Consider the following 13,478-nt stretch of genomic DNA (forward strand, 5'->3'; position numbering starts at 1 on the left):
AAGAACAACTGCGATGGCAACCGCACTGAACTTTGCCCGACTGCCAAATCTTATAATGGAAAGATGCCTCGCCCTAACTGTCAAAATGACCACTGGAATAATCTCGGAGCCAAACATATGGGAACTGTGCAGCTGGAGAATCCCTCAACCCGCACTTGAAGTAAGCTCCAACACTTATAGCCAACCATAATAGACTAACCCTTAGCGACCGCTTTCTCCCCAAGCAGATGCTTATCACAGTCCAAGCAATCGAAGGCGACCTCTACAAATTTGTCAAGGATCTCAAATACCAGAGAGAGATCCTTGATGACCCAAACTCAACCAGGCAAACTGCACAGTAATGTGGCAGTATAATAAATTTAAAAAGGATGTCTGTACAATATTGTATATAATGTCAAAAATACTGTATAATATTTTTGTGAATAATTTAACTGAAACTTATTATATTGTTGGCCCTGGGGGATAAATCCGAACTTCGATGTGGGCCCCCATCCTCAAGGCCTTTGTCCACCAGCCAATGTGAAGCCCCTGGCATTCCTGCCGTGATGGGTAAATTGTATACATCCTTTTGTACCCAATAAAGATTATATATATATATATATATATATATATATGTATGCATTTTCGTTCACATTTTACTGTAAAAAATTGAGAAAAATAATAAATCGCACAGGTTTGGGCCGATATTATTCTTATTGAATCTGGAGCTAAACCATCTGAAATTCACTCGTGGTTTCCGAGAAAACCCAGTAGCCTCTGTGATATTTTTCTAAAGCACATTTCTGAAGGTCACATAGATAGAGGCCACAACCATAAAACAATAAAACCAATTTGCAGTTTTCAGTTTTATACAATCAAATTTGTACAATCTGTTATAAACAAGTAGTAAACTCGATCTTTCGCTTATTATAATCAAAATTCAGTTTGAATTAACCAGAACTTATGTATTACTCTTAATAAAGAAGAAAGATCAGCCTTTCGAATTATTCTGAATAACTGACTTCCGGACAACCGACATTCTACTGTAATTAGGAAATTGGGAAACATTTCTAGACTTTTTGCTTAGTCAATAAGTAGCTAAATTTTTTTTAGCTTAGAAGTTTTGAACAATTATACTAATTGTGAAATTAATTTCATAAAATTTGTGATTATTATTTTATTATTTGTGATTTATAAAAAAAATTTTTTATAAATATTTTTCTCTCTTGTTTTGGAACAGGGCACTTTTAGATGTTATTGCTTTGGCCACACGGAGATTCATGGATTTGTTATATGGTTTTCTGTTGAATTCCCTAATAAGATTATTCTTTCGACATCACCTTATGGGAGGTAAGAAAGCAGAATTCATTGCACTTAATAAGAAATAAGCAATTTTTTTTAGCCCACCAATTGCTAATCTAATACTGTTATTTGATGTCTGGCTAGCTGTCAAACATCAAATGAAGGTAAATGAAACAACTCATAAGGTCACATACTTTGTTGATACACAGGATACCTATTTATGATGTAAAACGGTACTTATACATTATAAATAGGTATATTTCATAACAAATCATGTGCCTTTTGATATCAGCTGCATAATTCAAGTTACATAGCAGGTTACCTATCATTTCTCAAACAATAACTAGAGAGTGATGTTAACTGTTTGTTGTATTGTTTAAGTAGACATCACTATAGGTGCCTATCTGTATTAATATATAGTGGAATCAGATAATCATCAATAAATATTATTGGATAAAAACATGAACACAATAGTTGTTCTTAGTATACAAAAATTGAATTTTCTCAGTTAATTAAAGCTTCAGATGACAAATGTAGCAAATTAATGAATTAAAAAGAAGGTTAAAATAGAGGGGGATGATTTGCCCTCTGACATTTTTGTAGCTTTCTTGTTCCCCACCTTTGATGCTTAGCAAATTCTGAAGGAAATTGGCTTCTCTAAGCGTCAGAAGAAGGGAGTAAGGCAGCTTCCTGAAACACCAGAAGGATGTTGTTTAGACTTACAGACAAATAAATGGCTAGTGCAATATTGCTGGTCCTTCAGCATTATGTTCTCTACTATGTTCCAAAGTGCACCTAAAAATAAATATATTAGCTACTCAAAAGGTAGGAAAATCAAATGTAAGGTTTAGCATAAATTGAAACCATACTAGCTTTATTTTGAAGTCCACTGAGAAGTGGATAGATCAGTCTCATCTCTAAAGAGATGAGATTGATTTCCTATGCTATCTATTAGTATTTCTATCTATGCTATCTATTTTCCATATTAGTCTCTGATGCTAATATGGAAATATTGAAATTTATCAATTAAAGAGGTAAGGATAGATCAAAAACTCCCTTTTTGATAGAGTGGGAAGCTTGGCACTCATTTTTGAAATTTGACCACAAATACTGTAACCACACCATAATCTTAAAGTTGATAACGTTATGGTATGGTTACAGTATTTTTGTAATTATCTCTTGATGTAATGTGGCATTTAATATTAGTATCATTTAGCATGTATTAAAATTTTTTTAAAAATAAAAATATCTAGAATTTTCTTTTTCTTTTGCATATATTCATTTATTTTTAATTTACAAATAGAATCAAATCTCCTATATCTAGCAATCCATTATTTTGGTACCAGCCATTTTTCAGCTGTATTTAGGAAAATGGGTGAATCTGAAAACCTCCCAAGAGTCAGAAAATTTATTTTGCAGATTGGCTATTTAACAAAAAAATATGTGAGTGATGATTTAATCTCGAGAAATAAGTTTTTACATGCTCCTCCAATATTGAGAAATTTGTTAAGTCATGGAATGTCTAATTGCTGTTCAGGAAGAAGATTAGTGATATATTGATAATTAATGGTGGATTATTCAGTTAAGCATCGCATGAGTCACATGTGAAGAATTAGGCCAGGAGTGTCAAACTCAGAAATGCTCATGGACCATTCAAGATATTTTTGTAGGCTAGCAAGCTGCACATCACACACCACTGGCATTATGGAGAGAAATATATTATATTTCTCTCCAACATTTATGAAGGATCACATAATTTATGAATTTTATTTAAATTTTATATTAATATCTTGTTTAAGTGTCACCATTTACCATTAGTTTGATGTAACTTTAAAAATGCTAACCTGTGAAAGTTGATATAATTGGGACAACAGAGCAGTTGTCTAATGGTTGCCCATGTCCATCAGTTTGATATGCTTTATTTTGGGGTAATGATTCACAAAGCATGCTTACAGGCGCCTCCGTAGCCAGGTGGGAAGGAGCAGCAGTGCGTAGCACACACTTCTTGATTAGACCGGGGTTCGAGCCCGTCACCTCCAAATACGGAGGAGGAGGAGGAAAGGTCAGGGAATGACCACCGCATTTCCCGGAGCAATATGGCCTTAGTTGCTAATGCTCCTAAAAACCAAACAACAAACAAAGCATGCTTACTGTTCAGTGGATGTTTTTAGGACTTTTAGATTGTTGTTTGTGAACAGCATCACATAGATAAACACCAGACTGCATAAATTATTGTGTGGATTTATTAGAGAATGAATTACAAAGAAGGTAAAATAGAATGGAAGGGGTAATTTGGTAGCTGTCTTGCATCCTTTCTTCTGATTCTTAGATAATTCTAAAGGAATGTCTTCTCTAAGCCTCAGAAGAAGGAAGTAAGACAGCTCCTAAAACATCAGGAAACCTCCCCTCCATTTTACTTTCCACATGATTCATTCTCTAATAAATTCACACAATTTTATGCAGGCTGGTATTCTTTTCTATACTGTTTATACTCCTGTATAATAAATGACATGCTCTTCTTACAATACATTTTTTTTTGAGTAAACAACATTGACATAAACTATTCCTTACCTCTTGTGAAAAAGGTTGTATTTTCAAAGATGCTTGATATCAGAACTTTGGTGAAATACCATTCATAGTGGTATACAAGTTTGACAGTAAAGTTCCTAGACTGGTGCAATAAAAACAACATAGTGAAGGAGCTCAAAAATTGTTTTATTTTATTCAAAGTAATTGCCACCTGATTGATTGCACTTATTACGCCATTCTGAAAGTTTCTGAAAAGAGACAGTGAAGATGTACAAAGAGATGATGTTCAGTTTGGTAGTTATGGTTTTCTTTAAGTCCTCAATGTTCTGAAATCTTTTTCCTTTGAGAGCAGTTTTCACCTTGGGAAAGAGAAAGAAGTCTGCTGGTCCTAGATTGGGAGAGTAGGGTGGATGGTTGATCTGTACAATGCTATGTTTCATCAGAATCTTCACAAGTGCAGAATGGGTGGAGGCATTGTTGTGCAACACGAACCATTTGCCTTTTTCTCAAAATTGCGGCCTCACCCAGGAAATATGCTTTAATAGTCTTTAAAGCACCTATACACAGAATTCAGCATTGAAGATTTTTGAAGTCCACTGCATGCTCTGACACTTGGTCTCTGAGTTGTACTGGAACACAAACACTCATCTCCAGTGACAATATAGTCGAGAAATTGGGATTGTCTTGACAAGTCTGGATGAAATCTTCACATGTTGATGTTCTTCATTGCTTCTGCTTATCCATGAAGCTGTGTGACACAGACCTTCCATTACCCTAAATCTTCGTGCAGAATTTGATTAATAGTCTCCTTATTCATATCCAACTCGTCAGCCATTATTTTGAGATCAAATGACAATCTTTTGCCACATCCCAAATTCAACCCAAACTTTATTGCCATACCTTGTATTATGGAAAAGGAAATAATTTTATTTTTACTGTATATGCATGGGCTGTATATTAGTAATAGTATTTGCCATATAGTGCAAAGAAGCTAAAAGGCTTTTCTGCACTGGCAAAAAAAAAAATCTACCCAAGTAAATAAGAAAATACAAATTATGTGTTTCCTCCTCACATAGGTAACTATTTAGTTGACCTTTGAATTTATTAACTGTCAGCCTCTATCTGTGAAGGCAACTTGTTCCAGTTATCAACTACTTGCTTCTAAAAGAAGACTTCCTATAATCTAATCTAAACCTATTCCCCTGTATTTTAAATTTATGACTCCTAGTTCTGAAATTCTTTATAACAATGAAAATTCTCCCTTCATTAATTTTACTAACCCCTCAGAGCCTTATAAACCTCAATCAGGTCACCTCTTAGATGCCTGGTTGCCAAGCCGTTGTAGCCCACATAATTGGAGTCTTTCCTCATATGGTTGCCCTTTTGCTGATCTTACTGTGTGAGTTGCCTATCTTTGGACCCTTTCAAGAAGTTCAATGTCTTTTTTTTTTTTTTTTTTTTTTCAGATGAGCTCTCCATTTTTGAACAGTATTCCAAATGTGGTCTTACAGTTGCCTTATACAGTAGGATTATGACCTCCCTAGCTCTACAGGATAATGTTTGATAGGATATCATGGTCTTTCCTGGCCACCTATTCACACTGCTCAGAAAACTTCATATCTTCCTGTATCATAACTCATAAAGGTGGCGACCAGGACAAGAACTGGACTCCACACATGCTACATTACCTGTTCATTAAAACTCAATGCATGGGTAAATTGAAAGGGATGTTTTTGCCTTTCGCAGTGCCCATGATATGGAGGGAGCCAACAAATCACTTCATTGACTGTTACTTCTGTATGGTGCCTCCTATTAGAAAAGGGATGACAATGAAGAAAAAGTGGACAGTGACGTACCCAAATATGCCATCTGCAATTCATCCCATGTCTCACGGTGAAGTACTACCTATTCCTGATCCATCCGACCGTTTTTCTGTACACTCTGATGAAAATGATGAACATCAACTTGATATACCCATAGAAGGACAGCAGCAGTCTACGCCAAGGGATCCACCATTTTGTCCAAACCTTTATTGTTCTGAACCACATAAGATCACAGAAAGGGAGCATAATGACCTGATCAGGGATCTTGAACTGACAAAGAATAAGGCAGAACTTTTGGCCTCAAGGCTACAACAGTGGAATCTTCTAGATTAATCTGTGAAAGTGACATTTCATACTCAAAATAAAGACTGATAAATTTTATCAAACAGAAGCTGAACTCACTGTTTGTAAGGATGTTGATGGTCTTATGAACACGAGGCATGTTCCTGAAGAGTAGCGACTATTTATAGAGGCTTCTAAGTTTAGCCTTAAGGCTGTGTTATTACACAATGGAAATATGCTGCCTTTAATACCTCTTGCATATGCTGTCCACAAAAAAATAAACATACACAAACATGGAGAACATCCTCTTAGGTGTACACTATCAGAAGTATGAGCAGATGTGGTGATTTAAAGGTAATCGCCATTTTATTAGAACTACAAATGGGTTACATTAAGTATTATTGCTTTCTATGTGAGTGGGACAGTCATACCAAGGATATTCACCAAGAAAAGAGGAGTTGGTCTCAACAAAAAATTATTTAACACCTGGAATGAAGAAGATAGCATTTGAACCTCTGGTAGATCCAAATAAAGTTTTGCTTCCACCACTCCACATCAAACTGCCTGGGGCACATGAAAAATTTTGTGAAGGTGTTAGAAGTGAATGGTCCTGCATTCACATATTTGCAAGAGAAATTCCTAAGACTTAATACAAAGAAGATTAAGGCAGGTGTTTTCATTGGTCCACAAATAAGGCACTTTTCAGAGACGAACAGTTCGAATGTGTCCTTTTTGATAGCGAGAAATCAGTGTGGAAAAGCCTTTCGAAATGTTTCAACTGGTTTCCTAGGAAATGTTAAAGCTGGCAACTATAAGCAGCTTGTGGAAGATCTCATTACTTATGAAAAACTGGGGTGCAACAAGTCATTGAAGATTCATTTCTTGCACTCACACCTGGATTTCTTCCTGCCAAACTGTGTTACCATCAGTGACGAACAAGCTGAGTACTTCCACAAAACATCGCAGTGATGGAACAAAGATACAAAAGCAAATGGAGTGCCGCCATGTTAGCTGATTATTGTTGGATGGTGAAAAGAGATGCTCCCAAAGCTGAATACAAGCGAAAGGCTAAAAGGTCCCTTGTTTTGATACAGGTATGTTCGTAGCTACACCTTACTACCATATAAATAAAAAATACCTTGTATAAATATAAAAAAAACTACTTTTTTTGAAAACAAGAGCCAGACTGCCATTTTAAGCTCGCTCAATTTCTGTGTTTAGCACCCCAAAATCTATAAAATAAACTTACTTTTATGCCCATAACAAGATATGACCTAAAATTTGTTGTTCAATGTTCAATGTAATCAGCACTGATTGCACTGAACAACAAATAAGAAAATATATACTGTACTTAAGTAAATATACAATATGTTACATTTTATTTATATTGTATAGTATAGGAAATGCAATACAATTTATATTGTATAGGAAATGCAATATTTTTCTTGACCTTTGCTATCACCATCCATAAAATTCCAAGATCCAGCCCATATCAAGTTCTAATTGATCAAGTTTCTGAAATTTCTGGAAACAATTTTCATATGTTCAGTGGGTGCCTCCGTAGCCAGGTGGGCAGGAGCAGCAGTGCGTAGCACACACTTCTTGATTAGACCGGGGTTCAAGCCCGTGCCCACGAAATACGGAGGATGCGGAAAGGTCAGGAAGTGACCACTGCATATCCACGGAGCAATATGGCCTTAGTTGCTAATTCTCCTAAAAACCAAATAATAACAATAATATATGTTCAGTGCTTAAACACGGAGTACAGGTAGTTCCCAACTTTACAAGTTAATTCGTTCCTAGCACATGCTCGTAAAGTGGTAATTTATTTCCCATAGACCTAATGTTAAAAATAGGGGTTACATTATCAACAATGAAATTAGTTAGCTAATTAGTTTGTTTAAACAGTGATTGATTTATCCAAAAAAAGGAAAAAAATGGCCTGTAAAATCAAGCAAATTATAATAATAAAGAAATTATTTGACTTACAAATGTTGAAGAATGTTTATTCTTCATCATCACTGACTAAATGCACATTCGTTGATCACTCATTATTGGCTTCGCGCACGTTGGTTTGTTGCACAAGGAGGAGTCTTCTTCCGAAATGCTTCAAGAGGTGTTTGTTTCTAAGATAATCTCTTTTTTTTTTTAATTTTAATAGCATGCATAAGCATTGTTTAACGGAACGCACAAATTGCAACTAACATGATTTGCGTGGAGTAACAAGTTTACAAGCTTAAAATAAATAAAAAAAAAAAGGAACAAAGAGAAGATTCTGAAAATTTGTTTTTTATACGATTGAAGATTTCAGCAAAGGGCAAACACATTTCACCATAATAACATAAAAAAACCCACACAATTCCAGCTATCGGTATTTTCGCATATGCAATAACATTGAGTTTACTACCCTTTATAATTGCTTGCACTAACAGAAAAGCCCAATAAACCGGAAAGTGCAAATTGTTTTATGGTTCGTGACCTCCAGAAATGTGCTTTAGAAAAATATCACAAAGGCATTCAAAATTGATTCTTATGACGGAACAAATGATAACGATGAAAGTGTAGTGCATTTTAATGATTTGAATTGGTAACTAATACAATTTACACTATAAAAATGACCTTTTAGAGAGTTATATAGCGAAAATTTCAACTTCCGAGGTGTGGAACGAATTACCAAAAAAAAAAAAAAAAGTGTTATTGGGTTCACATTACGATATTTTCACGATACAATGGTGTCTCTGGAATGGATTAATATCATAAAGTGGGATACACTGTATTGTATAGCTATGTGCGTGGTTTGAAATGCGGTATTTACAAATGCTTAATGTTCATATTTTCGATTTTGTTGATAGTTGATACTTGAGAGAAAAAACAAAAAAAAAAAACTTGTAAAGCGGGAACTGTACATACTTCTTTTTCCTGCTTAACTGCCATATTGTCCACTGTTTTGTCACAATAAACAGTATATGGGTAATATATAATGTAAACTCCTGTTGTAACTCCCCACACTGGATGGAAAAAATTATTATTATTTGGTTTTTTTTTAGGAGCATTAGCAACTAAGGCCATATTGCTCCAGGGATATGCGGTGGTGCTTTCCGCATCCTCCGTATTTGGTGGTCACGGGCTCGAACCCTGGTCTAATCAAGAAGCGTGTGCTACACACTGCTGCTCCCGCCCACCTGGCTACGAAGGCACCTGGGTGGAAAAGACCCAGGTTAGAGTTCCATCGATGATGATGAGAGGAGTATTTGTGGGCCTTTTTCACAACTTGGCTGAGTTAGTTGGTCCTCAGGCAAGGGTAGCTTGGTTTTTTTCCTTGAAACACTGGTTTTTCGTCCAGAAAAACAGAAAATCACCCACAGAACACATGCAATTTACAGACAGTATATGCAGAGCAATATGGCCTTAGTTACTGATACTCCTAAAATCCAATAACAACAACAACCGGTTGTGACCGTCCTCCTTATAGTACTATCCTGCTTTTAACATTCTTTTCTTTTGGTCCCATGGTTGATCCTGCTAAGTACCATTCATATTTTAATGACTGGTAGCATTCTAGTTTAAGTACCTTCCCTGCATATATTGCTTTTTTTGCTGCCTCAAGATGGAAATAAACCCAGATATCCCTATTTCTTCTTAATTTTGGCTTTGGGAAAGGAATGATGGAGACTAAATTCTAGAAATTGTTGAACGGGAAATTTTGTTTACTTTATAGAAATTGTACCGAGTGGAAGTGATGTTTATTTCATATTGAATTTAAACTAATTTGAAACTTTACAACCCTGTGTTTAGCTATTCATTGTTGCATTTGCATGCTGTCCTCAGCTTTTTTAAATTAAACATTATTTGTCCACATTGTTTGCTGGTACAATTAATAGTATCTTTTGTGCTTAGTGTGGAATCAGTAAATTTTATTAATAACAGCATTATTATTGTATTAATACACATTGATCATATGCAGTAATACTCAAGATATTCTTGGTTTAATTTAATGAAATCTTTGTTTTAATTTAATGGGGGGGAAAAAAACTAATATGGTTTTCATTATTTTCAATCTAAATTGCAAAAAAATCTAAAAGTCTATCAAAATATTGATGAAAAATAGCCTCAAAAGGTGGAGGGGTCTGCTTATAGGGCTATTTACAGTGCACTTTGGGGCTGCACCTTTAAAATCATTATAATGGGAGTTTACTGTACAGGCACTCCCTGGCTTATGTAATACTCGACCTACGGAAATTCTACTTTACATAAGTTTTTGCCAGCCGGTGCAAACTTAATGTGGAAACGTATTTTGCATCCTGTAGGAATTAATGGAGGTATCGTGAAAATATTGTAATGTTGAACCCAATAACACATTGTGTTTTTTTTTTTTTTTTTTTTTTTTTTGTAATTTGTTCCAAGACCTTGGAAGTTGAAATTTTTCTATATAACTAAGCTCTTTATCTCTCTAAAAGGTCATTTTTATAATGGAAATTGCACTACACTTTCATCATTATCATATGTTCCATTATAAGAATCAGTTTTGAATGCCTTTGTGATATTTTTCTAAAACACATTTCTGGAAGTCACTACCATAAAATAATAAAAACAATTTGCACTTTCTGGTTTATTGGGCTTTTCTGTTATAAACGGGTAGTAAACTCGATCTTATTGCATTTGCGATAATACCGAGAACTGGACTTGTGTGGGTTTTTATGCTACGGTATCATGGTGAAATGAGTTCCCTTTCACTGAAATCTTCAATCATATAAAAAACAAATAAATTTTCAGAATCCTCTCTTCATTCCTATTTATTTATTTATTATAATGGTGAAGGGAAAGGGACCAACGGAAAGTTCAAGTGCTGGTAGTGCTAGGAAACGAAACAAAATTGATTTAGAAATGAAGATAATTAAGAAGTATGAAGCAGGACAAAGTTTGTAATTATTGCACAGAATTAGGTCTCGCTGCTTCAACAGTGAATACTGTTTTAAAGGACAGTGCACATATAAAAGAACATGTTAAAGGATCAATGCATTTAAGAGCAGCAGTGATTGCAAAACAGTGTTCAGTTGCTATATTGAAGATCGAAAAGCTATTAATAATATGGATGGAAAATCAGATTCAGAAGCAAGTGCCCCAAGTCCAATGGCCATTCAAGCAAAAGCAAGAAGTATTTATGAAGATATTAAGGATAAGTACGGCGAACCCCAAGCCAAGTTTGTGGCAAGCAACAGTTCGTTTAATAGGTTCCAGCATCTTGCTGGTTTCCAAAACATTAAAGTATGCGGTGAAGTCGCCAGTGGCGATTCTGCAGCTGCAGAGAAATTTTGTGATGTGTTGAAAAAAACCCTTCTAAATCTCCACAGCGGTGTGCTTATCAGCTGGAGAGTTAATTCTGGCAATGATGCTCGAAAGGTAAAACTTGCTAATGTTATGTCTGTCTCCTCTCTTTTTGTAATTTTATAATTTTTAAATTTTCTACACTTTTGTAATTTTTCCTGCGCATGAGATAAAAAAAAATTGAATAAATCATTCTGTTTACATGTTCGTTGAACATTTCTTTTTTGCTTCAATCAAATTCAGCACATGTAGTTGCGAGTGCTGCATAAGCATTTAGGGAAATTCCAACTTACGTAAAATTTGACTTATGTAGAGTTCTGCAGAACGCAACTCTTACGTAAGTTGGGGAGTGGCTGTATATGAAAAAAATAATAATTGGTGGATTTCTGTTTGTCTGATTTTTAAGGGAATTTGGGATGGGTCAATAAATCTTTCTAAAAGTGCCCAAATATAAATTTTCATCAACTTCCATCTACACATTTTTTTTTTTTTTTTTTATATGAAAACACCAAACATGAAAAGGTATCAAAACCTATAGTACTTAGTACTGTGCATGGGTTGAAGGAGAAGTATGGGGCAAGGGGGATGCCGGAAATTTTGCTCTAGAGACTAAACATGGGTTTCACCACACATATGAACACTCCTAAAGGATGGCGTCTAATAGACTCCATGTTAGGTTTTGTGTTCATTTAGGGACTGGAGTGATAGAGGCTTAATGGAGCAGTAAATTCATATTAGATAGTGCAGTCTTTGTTTAGCTATTCAATATTAGCAGCTCTAGAAATTCAAGATATTTATGAATAAGACTGAATATACCGAAATTGAATCCATCTTTTATTATAAACATTTATAATAATTATAAACATTTATATCTTTTGTAGTGATGAAGATTTTGATTTGTTAAATCCAAGTAATTAGCAATGTTATCTGATGTTCGTTTCTGCAATAATAAGCTCTTCTACATATAGGTTGCCAAAATTTTTAATGAAGTGTGGACAGTTAAGGACACATAATTCATGCAGGCATCTGAATAGGTCATCTGAAAATGTTTTTATGGCTGAATATAGGTATAAGTTTGCAATTATACATGATGCTAGACTTTTCATGGGGGGGACCTTTAACTTATACGTAAAGTGAAGTCCTGTCGTATGCATAATTGTTGAAAATACATAGGCTGAATAGATAGTGTATTCCAGTAAGTTATGTCACGGTTGATGACCTGTAGGTGTATTATATGTTAAGAATGTTTTAGGGTATTAATAAGATCAGCTCTGGTGAATAGACTTTTAAAGTCAAATGTTTGTATATGTATTATATTGTTGTTTTTTATAGCATTAATAATTGGTGTGTTGCTGAATATGATGTTACTTTTAATGATGTTATTTAATATCATCATCAGCCATTTTCAATCCACTGCAGGATGAAGGCCTCTCAAGCAACTTTCCAGTTCCTTCTGTTTTGAGCACTGGCCATCCATTTACTACCAACAAACTCATGAATTTCATCTATCCATCTCCGCCTTTGTCTTCCAGGATTTCTTCTAGCTCCTCTTGGGTATTCTGTTATTTTTTTAATCCGTCTGTCATCATGTCTTCAAGCTATGTGTCCTGCCCAAGACCATTTTAGTTCTTTAGTTTTGATAAGAATTTACTTGAGTTTGCTGCCTAATCCATGTGTTTCTCTTCTTATCTAACAGTCTGATTCCCAATATATTTTCGTTCAATTCTTCGCTGTGTAGTTCTCAGCTTCTCTTCCATTCTTTTGGTGAGTGCCCAAGTTTCACTTCCATAAGTCATGGTGGGGAGTATACATTGGTTCATTATTTTACGTTTCAGACAAACTGGGATATTGCTCTTCAGTATGTGACTTATTTCCTGAATGCTATCCATCCAAAATTTATTCTTCTCTTGATTTCCAGCCATTTTTCATTATTACAGCTAATAACTTGTCCCAGATAAGTATATTACTCCACCTTTTCAATTACTGCTCCTTCAATCATTATTTCCCTTTCTGTGGCATACTTGTTCATCATTACTTTTGTTTTAGCCATATTCATCTTTAGTCCAAAATCCTTACTAACTGTGCATAACAGTCCTCTAATTCTTTGGGATTGTGGCTCATGACCACAATGTCATCTGCAAATCGTAAATGGTTTAGGTACTCTCTGTTCACGTTGACTCCTTTCTAAAACCAGTCTAGTCTTCTGAAAGCTTCTGCAAGGGCAGCAGTAAACAGCTT

General features: G+C 35.0%; 1 protein-coding gene across 2 annotated transcripts in view; it reads left to right on the plus strand.

Moving 5' to 3' along the window:
* LOC150076227 (protein arginine N-methyltransferase 6-like) overlaps positions 1 to 13,478 on the plus strand; it is a 235,802-nt gene that overhangs the window by 207,474 nt on the left and 14,850 nt on the right. For both annotated transcript variants that reach the window (XM_090387157.1, XM_090387156.1), the window contains one exon: positions 1,220 to 1,329. In XM_090387157.1, coding sequence (XP_090243283.1) covers positions 1,220 to 1,329 — 110 coding nt within the window. The remainder of the gene's footprint in view (positions 1 to 1,219; positions 1,330 to 13,478) is intronic.

This window comes from Mastigoproctus giganteus, chromosome 13 (assembly GCF_048544385.1).
Source record: "Mastigoproctus giganteus isolate SK-2022 chromosome 13, ASM4854438v1, whole genome shotgun sequence".
NCBI classification, from domain to species: Eukaryota; Metazoa; Arthropoda; class Arachnida; order Uropygi; family Thelyphonidae; genus Mastigoproctus; species Mastigoproctus giganteus.